At 37.0% G+C, this 18,287-nt stretch overlaps 3 protein-coding genes across 3 annotated transcripts; 1 reads left to right on the top strand and 2 right to left on the bottom strand.

Moving 5' to 3' along the window:
• Positions 1-616: 616 nt before the first annotated feature.
• Positions 617-4,752, top strand: LOC140891686 (probable serine/threonine-protein kinase PBL11). The gene is made up of 5 exons (XM_073300289.1): positions 617-774; positions 1,412-2,110; positions 3,252-3,509; positions 3,660-3,779; positions 3,943-4,752. The coding sequence occupies exons 2-5, from the start codon at positions 1,457-1,459 to the stop codon at positions 4,549-4,551; spliced, it is 1,641 nt and encodes a 546-aa protein (XP_073156390.1). The 5' UTR covers positions 617-774; positions 1,412-1,456; the 3' UTR covers positions 4,552-4,752.
• Positions 4,753-7,919: 3,167 nt separating this feature from the next.
• LOC140888098 (ATP-dependent DNA helicase PIF1-like) lies at positions 7,920-8,939 on the bottom strand. Its single transcript, XM_073295778.1, has one exon. It carries the CDS (start codon positions 8,937-8,939, stop codon positions 7,920-7,922), a length of 1,020 nt encoding a protein of 339 aa, XP_073151879.1.
• Positions 8,940-8,972: 33 nt separating this feature from the next.
• Positions 8,973-9,686, bottom strand: LOC140888097 (uncharacterized). The gene has a single exon (XM_073295777.1). The coding sequence runs from the start codon at positions 9,684-9,686 to the stop codon at positions 8,973-8,975; it is 714 nt and encodes a 237-aa protein (XP_073151878.1).
• Positions 9,687-18,287: the final 8,601 nt, after the last annotated feature.

Below are 18,287 nucleotides of genomic sequence, written 5' to 3'. Positions count from 1 at the left end.
ACATAATACAATTTATTACCATAATTGTGTACTGTATTTTGAATTTCTCTAAGATCTTCCAATATAATAGATGAATCCGGAATAATTTCTAAAAATTTATGACTTTAATTTAGTTTTTTATTCATATCGGCTTCCAGCCATTCATGATATCTAACTTATTTCCAAAATATTGAAATAATTCCTGAAAATAAAAAATCTCGAACATGTATTCGAATCCTCTTTTTTTTTCTTTTTTTTACAAAAGTGTTCGAATCCCATTATTCGAGAGAAAATTCCTCTTTTGCCAAGTAACTTAGAGAGTAATAATAATTTCTTAGGTTTGAAAAAAATAGCTAGGTTATGATATCATTTTCATGGTATTTATCAATATTTAACAATTATTTATATTTCAGTGATAATCTTGGATTTTTTTAAAATATTTTAGGTTTTAGGACTAAATAAGATAGTTTTTAAAAGATTAAGGATCAATTTTTGGGAACTTTAACGTAAATGAATCAAAATAAAATTTGTGTAAAACTGTGGGGACTGGTTCGCAATTGCCCCAAATAAATTTAATAAGTATCTCTCTATAAAAAAACATAAAGATAATAATTTCTCCCATTTTCCGTTTTCTTTTTCTGTTCATTGGTCTCTCCTCTAGTGCTTTCATTTACCACCAAAATTTTTCATTGATTCACAAGATTGAATTTTTCTTTCACTCTTTGGTATTGATCTGCGAAAACCTGTGAAAACTGAAATCTAACCTTGAAACATTGGAGTTGATTGCCCCATCAGGTGTGTCATTTTGCTTTTGTTGAATAAATTGGGATTCTGCAATAAATGTTGAAAAACCTAGTATGGAAACTTATATATTTTGGTTAAATCAGTAGTGGATTCATCTCTTTTTGTTGAAATATGAGGAATTATTGGATCCGACCTTGTGTTTTTTGTGCTTCAACAACTATATAATGGTTATCTGAATGAATTTTGTCAAACTAAAGGGCAGAAATGCAACATTGTATTTTGTTTTACATTGTAAATTCCTGACCATTTTTATTTTTTATGATATTTCTACCGTGTGGATGAGTTGTCCTGTTGTTTTTAGGCATTTACTTGGAGACCTTTTGAGGAGTAACATAGCATGAGCTGTTAGATTTCCTGAAATTTGGGGCTTGAATCATGTGTGAAAATTGAGTGGACTTGTACCTGGGAAATTGGTAGTTTTTGAATTGACGCTGAGGCAATATATTATTAAAAGTGGGACTTGGCTGAGGAAGCACCCCACTCCCACTCCCAACCCGACCATTTTCTAGTTCAAAATGGTTTACATTATTTTTGGTTTTGGTTCTTTTGTTTATGTAAGGATTATGATACTGAAACCGTCGTGTTACAGTTTTGCTGTATAATAATTCTTCTTTATTGTTGTTGGCAGGAACTGATCGTGCCTGGTTAAAATTTGGAGTTTTTCACTTTCAACATGGGATGTTTTACTGTATTAAAGAGTAAGAAAAAAAAATCTGAGCAGACCATCTTTATCAAACGCGTCAACCCTCAGGAGCATTCACCAACTATGTTACCTGAACCCCAAACTCAGACACGATCGTTGCAGTCTGCACCACCAAGCTTTAGAAATAGAGTAAAACCAAGCCCGTCAAATAATGCTATTAGCAGTAGTAGAACACGGACATTGTCGGCCCCTTCAAGTCTTGATGCTACGGAACAAGATGCACTAACGTCTGCTGAATATGAGGAACAAGAGCAGCCCGCCAGTCGCATTGGATCAATTAAGGAATATAGTTCGCCTACTCCTCAACCGCTTCCTCTTCCATCACCTCATGGCACTAATGCTCTGAAGACCACATCAAGCTTTAAGATGAACAATAACAATGGCTTACTTAATTCATCTGGACCACTTCCTCTACCTCCTACAGTTCCTCTAACCCTACCGGGTAAAGGAATGCTTATTAACTTTTCATTTGATGAAATTGCATCAGCTTGTCACAACTTCTCTCCAGAGAGATGCATGTCTGAAGGTCTCTCTTCTGTCATTTATCAAGCTTCATTTGGGGATGATAATTCAGGTCCAAGGAAGTTTGAAGCCACTGTTACTCGACTTCACTCTTCCAACCAGGTAACATTAAGGTTCACATCTGTGCTGATATTTGAATTGGTGGTTTAGCATCTCTATTTGACGTTTCTTAAAAGTCATCATCGCATGATGGGATCTAATTATTGTTTACATAAATGGGTGAACGGATGGCTTTCATTGGTAGTTGTCCTTCCTTCCTCTCGGAAGTTCATATATTCTGATAATTAATGTTAGATAAATGGGTGAACTTATTGCGCTTAATTGGCAGTTTTCTTCCACACTGAAGTTCATATATACTGTTTGCTTCCATGTTTGTCATTTCTGGTATTTGAGGGCATATGTTTATCTGTTTCATTTAAGAGGATGTTTCACTAAGCTTGTTAAAATAGTTGCTTGCTGTTTTAGGAGTTTATAAGGTGTCAGGTCTTATTTAAAAATAAGCTGCTAAAGTGTTTGAGTGAACTTATTTTAAACAACTTAAATATGTTATGTGTTTAGTATTATAAGATCTTTTTATTGTCAAAATTACCGCTTATAAGCTGTCAGGTCTTATTTTAAAAATAAGTTGTTAAAGTGTTTGGGTGAACTTATTTTAAACAACTTAAATATGTTATTTGTTTAGTATTATAAGATCTTTTTATTGTCAAAATTATCAAAATGTTGTAACATTATGAAAGTAATGTAAAATAGTAATATATATACAAAAATATTTTTAAATTTATTATAAATGCTAAACATATCTTAAAAAATTAAACTATTTTTAATTTTAATTTAGAAAAAATTTGATAAATTATGTACAAAAAATGGGCAGAGGACAGGGTGAGAGTTTAACAAAAAATATGGAGAAGTAAGATCTTTTCTAAAAAAGTAGGGGTCACCTTACTTTTTTAAAAACAACTTATAAACTGTCAAACAACTTATTTTGACACTTTATAAGTTTGACAAAAAATTTGCCAAACAAATTTAAAAAGCTTATAAGCTCTTAAACAACTTATAATTTGTTTTCATGAGCTTATAAGCTCTGCCAAACACCCACTAAATATTGACTGGTTGAAAGACTCTAACTCCCTCTCATACCATTTTAGCTTTAGCTCTATCTGGTTCTACACAACATCAGTTTAAGGGTAATTCTAATATCTTGGGCAACTTTGAGTTAACATGATATTTGATTTTGTTTTCTCAGGGTTGGAAGGAATTTGTCAATGATGTGAATAGCCTTGCATCTTTGCAGCATCCTTTCCTCTGTAAATTGGTTGGTTTTTATGCGCGCGAAGGCTCAGATCACAGGATGTTGGTATACGAGAGGTTATTTTACGGAAGCTTGGATAGGATTCTATATGGAAGATCTGATGGTCCACCTATTGACTGGAACAGCAGAATGAAAGTGGCCTTCTGTGCTGCACAAGGTCTTACCTTTCTGCATGAGGAAGGGCCCTTTCAGGTCATCAAGATTATCTGAACCATTTAAATTCGAATTACATTTGTATAGTTTGAGTACAGTACCGTACATATGTCGTTTGTTTCTTGTAGCTGCCACCAGTTTTGGATTGTACTGGGATTTTTCAATAACTTGTATTTGGCTTCTGGACAGGCAATGTTCCATGAATTTTCAACCGTACATGTTCAGATCGACAAAGATTTTACTGCAAAGCTTTCTGGATATGGTTGCCTTGGCCATATTCCAGAAACAGACATATCCAGTAGCTCAGTTGTAAGCATTTTTTGCATGTGCTTTGTAGCATAATTTTCACGCCTCTTTCTGTATAATATTTAATTTAGTATGCGCTGTTGTTGGTGGGGCTGTTCTCTGTCTCAGCTCCTTATACCACTCAAAATCATTGTCACCTTGCTGAACTTTCCCAATATTTGTTCAGGCTATGGCAAATCTTTCAATGGAGACGCTCGAACGAGGGCTGCTAACCCCGAAGAGCAATGTCTGGAGTTTTGGAATTGTGCTGCTTGAATTGCTCACTGGCAAGAAAAACCTTGACAGTAGGCATTCAAAAGAGGAGAGAAATTTAGTCAAATGGAGTCGACCTTTCCTCGCAGATGACTGTAGACTGTCCCTAATCATGGATCCGCAGCTCAAGGGCCGTTACCCCCTCAAAGCTGCTCGGATAGTGGCAGATATTGCTCAACGATGTCTCCAAGTGGATCCGTCAGAGAGACCAACCATGAGAACTATTGTGGAGCATCTCAAAACCATCCAAGACATGAAGTATACCTCTCGGTTTCCTCTGCAAGAGCCAAGACCCGTTAGTGGGAAATACATGTCAAGATCCCCTAGCCTGAATGGTATTATTACACCAACTCCAAGATCAAATATCTCTCCACCTCCAACAATTGCAGCATCTATTTCTCTTACTAGGCTGTCTGCACTGCCCTTGGCTGTACCTCCTAGAATATGCTCGTCTACGCAATCATTGGAAGAAACTGATCGACGAGAAAGCAATCAGAGATCATCACCATCAAGTGTTCGTTGATCTAATGTTGAAGGCTTCTGAATGTCAATAGCGACCATTTTTTTCTTATTTTTTTTTATCAACTTCAGGGAATCTGATGTTTCATGGTACATGGATGCTCATACAATTGTGATGGGATGAGTTGGTGTATTGATCGAAGGTTTTGTAAATGAAATACTTTTCTTATGTTCGTTCGGTATTTCTTCATTCTGAATTGCTGCTGATCCTTTTTTGTCAGGAGTATTTATTGTATTCCTAGGCTATCTACATATACACGCATGTTATATTCTTGATTTAAATTATCACAGTAACAGGCGCAGATTCAGGAGTGTAAGTTTGGGGAGGCCGCATACTAGGTGATGGTAGCATTCATTGATGACAGAGCTACAAATTTTCGAGAAAGTTGTCATATTTGCTATTTCAAAATTGTAGTATGTGTTAGTTTCTTGAAAATTTAGACATTTTATATTTTATTATTATTATTATTATAAATTTAATCCAAAGTAAAGAAAATATTGTTATTTTTATCAATTTTTTAGATCTTTTTCAATATAAAAATAATGAATGAAAATAAATTTTAAAAGTTAAGTTTTGGTTTACGGGAGATGTCACGCATAACTTTAATACATAAGAAAGACAAAAGTTCAGTCACCTAAATAAAAACTAGTTCAATAATAGAGATTAAAATTAATCTAATAAAAAAATTATACAGTTAACAATAGATTAACTCGCTAGACTCAATAAAACAAATCCAATTAAAAAAAAATTTGAGAACGAAGCATGATGGGTTAATCTAAAAACAAAACTGAAAATGAGTTAATCACAAAATAAAATAAAACTGAGAATTGGTAGATCTAAAACGGGTTAATCCAAAAATAAAACTGAAAACGGGTCAATATAAAATTGAAAGTGGCTTAAGCTATCTGATGTAACCAAAAATCACTTGTACACAAGACGGTGCTTCCGCAAAGTTCGGAATATCAATGGATCTTGTATGTTCCCGGTGAAGATCTTCAGTGGGTTGTTCCTACGTCACAAAACAAAGTCAGAGGAGCCGGGAGGGTTCCCGACGAAGGCACTCCGACGCTCAAATCAGTTATTACTCAAGGAATAATAATCGAGAGTAGAGCGATATAGTGCAAAAGAAAGTGTGTAACTTAATAATGATACTTGAGCTATTTATAGATATTCGGAGAGTTTTCACGGGTTTGAGCCTCTTATGGGCTTTTGTAGAATTCAGGGTCTGCTTGAATTAAATATATATAATATTTAAATAAGCTTGGACCTCAAAAATATTTGGAGTGGACCTTCATTATTGGGCTCAGGCCCAGTTGAATTTTTAGGTGTAACCTATCACTACCCAAAAAAAAAAGTTAAAGTGTGTCTTGATTCGAACCCGCATCATTTCCAAAATTTATGTTATCTTAACAACTGGGCACACATCTATATGTTAAATCGTGATAACAGATTATATATATATACTAGCGACCGAGGCACACGCGATGCGTGTGCGAGATAATTAAAGTTTGAAGTATATTTTTATATGAAACAATGATGTTTTTATAATGAAAATTTTGTGTGTGATTTGTAATTACATTAAATATAATCATCGGTGTACTTATAATTTTTTTAGAACAATAATTAATTTTAAATCAATATCACAAATTCACCATCAGTATTCAAACATAAAAAAATCAATAAATGATTTAAATTGAATATCTACCTTTATTTAAAAAATATTGAAAAAATAAAATATTCATCTTCACCTTCACATTGCAACATTTTGTATCCCCTAATGTTCACTTATTTATAATAGGTAGACATAAAACTATTAAATGTATATATCTCATAAACATGAGATATAATTATTTGAATCAATTGTTCAAAACTTATTTTCTTATTTGCGACGCTCGTAAAACTGCAGAAATAACAATTATAAATTGAGAATTTATTCTATTGAATTGAAGTAATATTTAGTAAGAATAATATGTAATTTATGTAGTACCGTTTTTATGTCAATATCATTGGCAAGTCTGATTTTTTTCCTGTCAATATATAAATAAGGGTAAAAAGTATAATGAAATAATAAGTAAGGTTATTATTATTTTTTCCTTTCAACTATAAGCGCATATGTACCTGAACAATTTTGTTTCTTCTATCTGCCTTCGTTTTGCTATGCCTTTCTTTAAAATTAATGTGATCAAAAATTGTAAAACTTAAATAGACATTAAACACACTGCATTTATAAAATCTGAAAGAGTATATGTTGTCATACCTTCGTTAGATCTCAGCCTTCAATCCAACCAATTCTCTTCATACTATAAAATAAATTTAAAAAAAATATAATCATAACTTTCTAAGTTAAATAAAAAAGATAGACTGTATAATAAATTTTCTTACGTATGTCTCTTAAGTTTTTGGAATATTTTTATAATCAAACGTCCAAAGTCAATTATCTTCATTCCAATTGTGATTTTCCAGCCCAAACCAATAATCCGCGTCCTTGTAGGCATTAAATTTTTCAAAGTCAATGTTAGATGAGACTTATTTATAAAATTATACGTAATTAGAATTAAAATAACAATTAATTAAAATATATCATATGCAACATAGCATTCAACCGCAATATATTTTGTTGATAAATTGTAATAGCATCAGTGTTGAACTGCATCTTGAGCTTTATGATGTCGCCTGCTATTCAAAAAAAAATGAGTTGTATAAATTAGTAAATAGAAATTTTTAACGATAATAGGAAAAAAAAAATAATGATATCTCACATTCATGTTTTTCTCATCAATTTGGTAGCAGTATGTCTCTGTACACAATGTTTTTGGTGTACACCCCTGATCGATTTTGTAACTTTTCATCTTTTACTAAAATTTTTGTTGATCTTTGAGAAACTCCTCTAGAAAGTGCGACATACAGTTGACCATGACTAAACACATGATTACGCAGGAAAATACCAACATTTGGTATTGTTTGACCTTGTGCCTTGTTTTTGGTAAGAGCAAAACTTAATCTTATGGGGTATTGCCTGCGTGTCAATTCAAATGGCAGTCCTGAATTTTTTTCACTTTTCATAGGCATTCGATGAAAAAAATATCGTGTACCCTTATGAGGACTTGTTATGATTTTTGCATCTATGAAGTTCCTCCCAAGATTGCGGCATATTAATCTTGTTCCATTGCAGAGTCCGAGTTCAGGTGCAACATTCTGTAAGAGCATAATTGGACATCCTACTTTCAATGTGATTCGATGAGGTGTCAAACCACTCGGACAAAGAGAATTCAAAAACTCTTCTTGGAAAAGATTGTTGTTATCATCTTCTACGGAGTCCCAAGATGTGTATATTTTTTCTTCTTCGGGAAATTTTAAAATGAGAATTTCATTTATTCATCAACATCTACATTTTTTGTAGTGATAATAGCTCTGTCAACCATGTAATTTGCATCATTTACATGGTCTGTCATATTTGGAAAAACAGAATCAATCAATTGTTGAATTGAATTTTCACTTTCCCATGGTATGATCATCGTATTCGGCAACTTTATAAAATTACCACCTACATTTTCTTCTAAACCATCACCAACACGTAAAAGAAATTGTGAAAACTCAATATCTTGGGCAGATCTCATATTTTGTTGTAAGTGTAATATCTTCACTGAATTCCAAAATGACGACCTTGAAATGATGGCAGCAATTTGATCTCTCATTGATCCTCGTTTAACAACCGATAATACTTGCCTAAAGTCACCACCAAAAATAATAGTCTTTCCTCCAAATGGCATTTGGTTATCCATTATATCTTGGAAAGTTTGACTGACAGCTTCAAAAGCATAACGATTTGCCATTGGAGCCTCATCCCATACCACAGTTGTTGCACGTCTTATTAACTCTGCAAGATCTGACTGCTTGTTAATCTTGCAAAGAGTTGATGCCGTCGGTCTTAGTGGTATTTGGAGGCGTGAATGTGCAGTCCTACCACCGGGTAACAATGTTGCAGCAATTCCAGAAGTTGCTACTGCAATTGCAGTTTTACCGTTTTTTCGTAACTGTGCCAGAATTGATCGATAACGAAAAGTTTTACCAGTCCCACCTGGACCATCAATGAAGAAAATGTTTGAGTGATTGCGCGTAATACTTTCCATAATAGTATCAAAAGCCATCTTTTGATGTGCATTTAAATGTTCGATTGATCTCAAATCTTCTTCAGGTATTTCAATCGAGAGCTCATCCTCGATTATTCTCGGCAGTGGGGAATCTCCTAAAAAGTCGATACCTATTGGTGGCAAATCAAAGTCATCCAATTTTTTTTTATATTGATGCAACAATCTTCGTATCTCAAGAAGCAATTTATTTGTGATGATTAAACTACTTCCTGAAATAGATCTACCATAATCTTCAGACATATATAGGTTAAACTCATCCCAAAGTTCTCTAACTCATGTTGGTTGGCAAAAGACCAATATGGACACAAACAACCTTCTTAGTGAAGATGGCATGTTAGAAGACCATGCTTCCTGCAAACATTGACGAATATAATCATCTTGTTGGAGAAGACATCCCATTTCAGCTGCCTCTTTGAATGTTGTATATGTAATCCCATTTACTTTCCTCAGTTTCTCAAAAGAGCTTGGCCCTTTAACATGGTTCAAAAGTATACGAAGGTAGAACATGTCGCCTTCAGATGGTGAAACAACATATAGCCTTCCTACAACTTTATTTTGGCTTCGTCGACGAATCCAATTTTTTCCAGATTGTATCCACGCATAATATTGCGGGAAATCACGATATACGTACTTCTCAACCATGGCAGGATTGGAATTCATTTTGAAAAATTCAGTAAGCATAGTCTTCGAATTGTCTTCGTCTGCAAGTATATCGCCTAAGGATTGATTTGGATTGTAACGGATTAACTGCTCATTCGGTAAATGTATTTGCAACCGAATAACTGAAGAATACATCCTACTGAATTCAAATGAATAAATTCTCCAAAGTGCTTCTGGAGCGCAAATCCACCTTCCATCAACATATTGTTGGATTTCATCACAACTTTGTCTATTACGTAACTCTAATGCGACACGATCAGGTCCTTTGTGAATGTATTTGTATATGTATTTGATTGACACATTTAATACCCCCACAGACTTCAACATTAATATGACAATAATATTTCAACAAAATCCACGGATTATAAGGGATAACCCAACCATTGTCAATGATAACTTGATCATTGTTGTTAGATACTACTCGTATACCTTCACGTCTCTGATACAAAGGATATGAGTCATTACCTCGAGAAGTATATGCGACAAACGGCTTTGGGAAGTTCTTTTTGCACTTACCATCTTTCATACATGGACTATGAGGATTGATTAAACCACACGGTCCATGTATCATATGGTGTATAACCACTTCATATAGACTGGGTTCATCTCTCTGTGAAGGTATTTCAGCACGCAAAATTGAGTCAAAATCTATTGGAGTATGTATCTTATCACTGTTGTCAAATATAACCAACATATGCACATGAGGCAGTCTCCTCTTTTGATATTCGATGACATATGAGTAAGAGAGAACTCTTCCTAGAACTCCTTTATCCACCACATCTTTCTTGAATTCTTCAAATTTTAATTTGAATATCCTTGTAATCAAATCTGGACGATCCTGAGGAGATTGTACAGGAAGTAGTTGCTCTTTTATTTCATGTCAATTAGGATTGCATGTCATTGTAAGCATTAAATCTGACTTTCCATATGTTTGTACCAAAGTCATAGCATCTTGGTATCGTTGATACATATCACGTGGGCTTCCAAAGAATGTTGATGGGAGAACTATTTTGTGACCAATATTTCCTGGATATTGTATTTGTTAGAACACCGGAAATAAATAAATCTTAATCATATGTTAGATTAAAATTATCATATTATACATGTGTTGTGTTGGAAAACTGGCGAGTTCCCAGACCAATTACGATTGATACCCGGTGCAGCGGAAGTTTAAAATTTTTCTATGGAACGATTCCATGGTGTGGGTATCAACCATACAACGATTGAATTATTGTGTGTGTAAAATTTAAATAACAATTAAATAAATTTTACCTCAAATCTCGCAACGAGATTAATGGACACCAACAGAACAATTCTGCTCTTGTTGTCTCTCCCTGGAACCGATGAACGCCTTCAATCAGGTCCACGAACAGAGGTTTAATCCCTCTGATAGATTGCACTAGAAAATCTATCAGAAGTTTTCTGCGAAGAGAATACACGAATTTGATTCGTTATTCCTGACTGCAATTCAAAATCACAGACCGGAATTTCTCGGGCAGAGTGAAGGGGGGCGGCCGAAATATGTTTGAGAGAGAGGGTAGGGTTTTCGAAAATTGCTCTCAAAATAATGACCTATTCTGTGTAATTTCTGTACTGAAATAACTTATTTATAATGCAGGCCACTAACACCTTAGGGTCCATTAGTCATAAGCTGGGGCCCGACAAGCAAAGCCCGCTCGTTCAGAAATTAATATAAAATTCATCGTGACTCCGATTGATGAAACGATTTCACCAATGTGCACAGAAACCATTTCTGCACGTTTTAAAGTCAAAATAAATTTTCCTGAATCCGAATTCAGTGGTTTCCAAAAATGTCCATCCCTATGTCATTTTAGGAAATCCTACTCCCTTACTCTTATTTAAGAAGTCCAACTCCTTAGTTCATTAAATTTAACTCTTTAAATTTAACTATCTCAACGGGGATTAAAACTCCATTACACTGTGTGACCCTCAATGGTTCAGGGATACAGCTAGCCGTGGGCTCACAACTCCTTGTGACTCGGAACAACACTTTCCGACTTGCCCAACGAATCATGGTAAAGCGCCTAGCAACATCGCCCCATGATTCCCTAGGTATCACTGATAGTGCCTACAAGAACCAGTAGATTTTGGTTAACGTACAGTACGGTCCCTTCATCCATATATCCCGATCGAATCAACAACCATTGGTATATCGAGAGTCGCTCAAGATTCGATAACTATGCAATACATCTTGAAGATCAAATTAGTGACATCGCATGTGCTACTAAGAAACCATTTCTTAAATCACATCAAGTACTCTGGCCAGAGATTTGTCACACTAATATCTCCTCAGATCGCATAGGATATCCACACTCGCAAGTATGTGGTGAATCCTTGACAACAATGCATTGACTCCTATATGTGTCGTAACTGTACCCAATCTCGACACCTGATGACCCCCTCAGAGTCGGTAAACGAGTCAAAGCACAGTACTAGCATATAGAGTCTCCATGATGTTTCAAGTCGTAAGGACTAATGGTGTACAACCAAAACCGCGGACTTTATCCACTCGATAAGTGATAACCACTTGGAAAGTCCGGATAGGGTAGTTCGACTATTCATCCTATGAATATCCATTTGCATGCTTCGAACATCTCCATGTTCCCTACCAATGAAACGTGGTACTCCGCATCGCAAATGCTAGTCTCAAACTCGAGCGATCCTTATCCTTATTATCGGACGGCTCAATCGACTAGGAACAGTTTTAGAATATACAGTGACTATAAGATGTATTTCATGATAGACATCTCCATGTTCTACCACATCTTACATACACTATAGTATATTCAAGGTCTTTATCAAAACAACAATAGTATATCACAATATAACAATATGAAGTAATATAAAGTCATTGCCATAAAAGTGTAAATAATATTAAACAAAAGATTGTTTATACAAAGAGTCAACAAAACCCATAGCCACACAGTTGGCTCACTGGGCACCCACTCTTACAATCTCCCACTTGCCCTATAGCCAACTAGTCATACTACGTAGACCCATTGCTTCGCGATGTTTGTCAAACAATGGTCCTGGCAAAGGCTTAGTAAGTGGATCAGCGATATTGTCTGCAGAGGCCACTCGTTCGACACTGATGTCTCCTCTTTCCACAATCTCCCGGATTATGTGGTATTTCCTCAGTACGTGTTTGGATCTTTGATGAGACCTCGGTTCCTTTGCTTGAGCAACGGCACCCGTGTTGTCGCAGTACACCGGGACTGGACCAACAAATTCAGGAATGACGCCCAACTCTTGGACGAAATTCCTCATCCAAACGGCCTCTTTAGCAGCAGCTGATGCTGCAATGTATTCAGCCTCAGTGGTGGAATCCGCTGTGGTGTCCTGCTTGGAACTCTTCCAAGAGACAGCACCACCATTGAGCATGAACACAAATCCAGAGGTTGACTTCGAGTCATCCACATCACTTTGGAAGCTAGAGTCGGTATAGCCTTCCAGTTTGAGTTCTCGTCCTCCATAAACCATGAACATATTCTTAGTCCTTCGCAAGTACTTAAGAATGTCCTTCACGGCTTTCCAATGCATCTGACCAGGATTAGACTGATATCTGCTCGTGACACTCAGAGCAAATGCTACATCCGGTCTGGTAGATATCATCCCATACATGATACTACCTATAGCTGACGCATATGGTACATGTGTCATATTCTCTATCTCTGCATCAGTCTTGGGACACATGGACTTGGATAGAGAAACTCCATGACACATGGGTAGATGTCCTCTCTTGGACCCATCCATTGAAAACCGTTTCAATATGGTATCGATGTAGGTTGATTGAGTGAGTCCTATCATTCTCTTAGATCTATCCCTATAGATCTGTATCCCAAGAATGTAGGATGCCTCACCCAAATCTTTCATCGAAAATCTACCTGATAACCATATCTTTGTTGACTGCAACATCCCTACATCATTCCCAATGAGTAGGATGTCATCAACATAAAGTACTAAGAATGTCACCGCATCCTTAACTACTTTCTTGTACACGCAAGGTTCCTCCGGGTTCTTGATGAAACCAAAATCTTTTATTGTTTCATCAAATTTCTGGTTCCAACTTCTTGATGCTTGTTTTAGACCATAAATTGATCTCTGAAGCTTGCATACCTTATGCTCGCTTCCCATGGATGTGAACCCCTCTGGCTGCTTCATATAGATTTCTTCCTTAATGTCTCCATTAAGAAAAGCAGTCTTCACATCCATTTGCCATATCTCATAGTCATACCATGCAGCTATGGCAATAAGGATTCTTATGGACTTGAACATAGCAACTGGTGAAAAGGTTTCATCATAGTCAACTCCTTGCCTTTGAGTATAACCTTTCGCCACCAATCGCGCCTTGTAGGTCAATACCTTACCATCAGGCCCAAGCTTTCTTTTGTAGATCCATTTGCACCCTATCGGAACAATTCCATCGGGAGGATCCACTAAAGACCAGACTTGGTTAGTATGCATCGAATCCAATTCAGACTGCATAGCTTCAAGCCATAATTTCGAATCCGCATCAGAAATTGCTTCCTTGAAGCTTCTTGGATCACATCCAATGTTGGGTTCATCTTGACCCTCTTCAAGAAGAAGACCATATCGAACTGGAGGTCTAGAAGTCCTCTCGGATCTTCTAGGTGCAGGCGTGTCCAGCAATGGTTCCTGAGGTGTGGGATCGTTATTTTGTATTTCGGGTTCTTCTCGAACTTCTTCGAGTTCCATCATCTCGCCTTTCTTATCCAATAAGAATTCCTTCTCCAAGAAGGTGGCATTCCGTGAAACAAACACCTTTGTTTCAGCAGGATAATAGAAATAATATCCGATTGAATTCTTCGGATACCCCACAAAATAACACAAGCTGGATCGACTATCCAACTTATCTCCCACTGTCCGCTTCACGTAAGCAGGACATCCCCAAATCCTCAAGTACGAATACTTAGGAGCTTTGCCATTCCATAACTCGTACGGTGTTTTGTCCACTGCTTTAGTGTGGACGTTGTTCAACAACAATACCGCCGTTTCAAGCGCATAGCCCCAAAACGAAGGTGGAAGCTCAGTGAAGCTCATCATAGATCGAACCATGTCCAACAAAGTTCGATTACGACGCTCCGATACACCATTAAGCTGTGGTGTCATAGGAGGAGTCCACTGAGAGAGAATCCCATTCTCTTTTAGATAGTCCAAAAACTCGGTACTCAAGTATTCTCCACCTCGATCCGATCGAAGTGCTTTAATACTTTTACCTAGCTTGTTTTCTACTTCAGCCTTGAATTCTTTGAACTTTTCAAATGCTTCAGACTTATATTTCATTAAATTTAAATACCCATACCTAGAATAATCATCAGTAAAGGTAATGAAGTAGGTGTGGCCATGTTGAGTCCCTACTCTAAATGGACCACAAACATCTGTATGGATCAAATCCAACAGATTTTGACTACGTTCAGGCTTCCCCTTAAAAGGAGATTTAGTCATTTTCCCTTTTAGGCAGGATTCACAAGTAGGTAGAGAGTTAATATCAGACATATCAAACATGCCCTCTCCCACTAGCTTGTTCATCCTCCTTGAGGAAATATGACCTAGTCTAGCGTGCCAAAGGTTTGCCGGGTTTTGACTATCGATTTTCCTTTTGTTTGTTGTAGCCGGTTTGTCAATACAATTTACTGGAACGTCTTTTAGTTTTAAACTGTATAGATCGTTTTCAAGTTGTCCATTTCCAATTAAACATTCATTCTTGTAAATATTGCAAATCCCATTCACAAAATTACAAGAATAACCATCTCTATCAAGCATAGAAATAGAAATAATGTTTTTAATTAAATCTGGCACAAATAAAACATCTCTCAACAATAATTTAAAACCATTCTGCAAAATCAAACAAACATCTCCAATGGCCGTAGCTTCAACTCTGGAACCATTCCCGAGCCTCAGCTGGGTCTCACCCATTCTAAGCCTGCGACTTCTTGTCATCACCTGCAAATCATTGCAAATGTGAGATCCACATCCGGTATCCAATACCCAAGAAGTTGTATTAAGTGACATGTTTATTTCGATATAGAACATACCCTTTGCAGTTCCCAACTGCTCAAGATACTCCTTGCAGTTGCGCTTCCAATGACCCGGCTTCTTGCAGTAATGGCAAACATCCTTGGATTTTCCATCGTTTGAAGCCTTTGTCTTTTGCTTCTTCTCGGGTTCCACTTTCTTGGGTGGGGCAGAACGTTTCTTGCCCTTCATACTTGGCCCCTTCTTAGCAGAAGATGAGGAGCCCACCAAGAAAGCTGGCTTATCCTTCTTAAGTGTGGATTCATATGTAACGAGCATATTGACCATCTCTTCAAGGGTGGCCTCTATCTTGTTCATATTAAAATTTATCACGAATCCATCAAATGAAGAAGGAAGAGATAGAAGCAGCAAGTCCACATTGAGTTCATGCTCCAACACCAAATCAAGGGTCGCTAACTTCTGTATGAGCCAAATCACTCGTACCCCATGATCACGGACCGAAGTCCCTTCACGCATGCGGCACGTCATCAACTCCTTAACAGTAGAGAACCTTTCAGCCCTCGACTGAGCCCCAAAAAGTTCCTTGAGTTGCGTGTGAATGTCAGCAGCATTCACCGTGTCCTCAAATCGCCTCTGGAGTTCATCAGACATCGAGGCTTGCATATAGCATTTGGTCTTGATGTCATGGTCACACCATGCATCAAGTTTGGCCAATTCCTCCGGACTTATGTCAGCTGGTGCTTCCTTCGGAGGTGCTTTCTCTAACACGTAGAGCATTTTCTCCGAAGTTAAGACAATCTTCAACTTCCGGAACCATTCCGTATAGTTGGCGCCAGTCAGCTTGTTTTGTTCGAGGATCGAGAATAAAGGATTTCGCGAATTCATTGTATGAAATACTGAAAAGGAAAACAGACATATATCAATGATTGTTTAACAATTTACTAAGACATAAAATAGGCGAATTTAATTTTATGAATTTCACTCCCACTATTTTAATGATTTCACCACCCTCTAGTGAAAACGGGAAACTTTTCCTTAGTGAGAACATGGAGTCCAATTGACAAACTTATGGTCCCGAATAATATCAGCCAACCATAATTCTCAAAAGGTAGAGCCCAATTGCTTCCAAAGCAACCCCCATGTATTTACCTCATGTCCAATAAGGGCCCAATAATATGACGCCGTTTAAAGTGACATGTCAAGATGACCCATCAATATTAAGTTGTGATGGACGGTCGCCATGTGGATCCCCCAATAATATGAGCCGATCCCATGGGAGTTCCACCCAACTTACAACATTTGTCGATCCAATGTACAGCTTTCCGACGGACGGGCCCCCCCAATAATATGACCGGACCGTATCCGCGGGTAGCATCGCATACATTGACCGTTGATGGAAGGTAGGAACATTTAAACAATATTTAAATTTCCTTTATTTATCTTGATATAAATTTTAAATCATATTTAAAATGAGGGATTTTATTTATAAAAATATTTGTCTCATCATATTTAATTTATTGCATGCATTGCCGGATTCACGCAATTTATGTCTAAACATGCATACAATCATAATATCACATATTATATAGGATGATCGATTCCATTTCTAATTGACCCGTGGTTGCCAATCACGGGTCTTAGTCCAATCCTAGGTAATATGCAGTATGCAAATGCAATCCTATTACATATGCTTCCAATTTACATTTCTTCAGTCTTCATTGTCTGCTGGGCCCACCATCTTCAAATCTTGATCTCCCACTAAATCTAATGTATTTACAATAAATAACAATGACAAGTAGGGGATACATTTTTAGGGGGTGGGAACGGGCTATAAACCAAGCCCACTTTTATTACATATGACATTCATATCGGGCCATAAACCAGGCCCATTAATAAAACCAACAACAATAAAGACAAAATGTAAATTCCTAACATACACCTACAAAATTGGTCATGGCAATCGATCATCCTTATCCAATAACATTTAATTCAAAATTAATTTATTGGATAACATGCTGTGGCAATTCAAATTTAAACAAGATAAAATCATATTTTATATATAAAATCACATTTCACATATAAAATCATATTTTATCTCCATATCAAATAAAATCATATTTTATATATAAAATCCAATTTTACAAATAAAATCATATTTTACTTAATATTTCATAAGATCATATCTTATCATCAATTGTACCAAAATAATTGATTTCAAAATTCAATTTACGGATAAAATATTAAAATTTTCCAAAAATTCAAATTTATCCAAAATTAATTTTAAAATTTACGGACTCGAACAATTCGATCCGAAATCTCGTGAACCAATCAAAAACAATTTTTGACCGGACCAAAAATAAAATTTTAACATATTAAAATTAATTTTTAATAAAATATTAATTTTTCCCGCGGGCCACCCGGGACACTCCCGGGTTGGCCCGCACCCGGGGCGCGGGCCGGGGCAGCCCGGCTGCCCCCTTAGGGCAGCAACGTTTGCTGCCCTGGCGGCGCCTGGCGCCGCCGCTGGGCGGCGCCGAGCGCCGCCCTGCGCAGCGCCCAGCGCTGCGCTGGGCAGCGCCGTGCGCCGCCCTGGGCGGCGACGGTCGCCGCCCTGGGCGGCGCCGTGCGCCCCCTTTGGGCGGCGCCGTGCGCCGCCCCTGGGGGCAGCGACCATCGCTGCCCCCTCCGGGCAGCGATCCAATCGCTGCCCGGTTTCGCCCCCCGAAAAAAAAAAAATTTTTATTAAAAATATTTATTTTGTTTCAAAAACCGAGACTCAAAAATTTTGTACAATTGATTAATTCAATCGATTGATCTGAGCAACCTGGCTCTGATACCACTGTTGGAAAACTGGCGAGTTCCCAGACCAATTACGATTGATACCCGGTGCAGCGGAAGTTTAAAATTTTT

Source organism: Henckelia pumila, chromosome 3, assembly GCF_033568475.1.
Source record: "Henckelia pumila isolate YLH828 chromosome 3, ASM3356847v2, whole genome shotgun sequence".
In the NCBI taxonomy this organism is placed as follows: Eukaryota; Viridiplantae; Streptophyta; class Magnoliopsida; order Lamiales; family Gesneriaceae; genus Henckelia; species Henckelia pumila.
The sequence above is the reverse complement of the archived record's forward strand: the minus strand, read 5'-3'. Positions and strand labels throughout refer to the sequence as shown.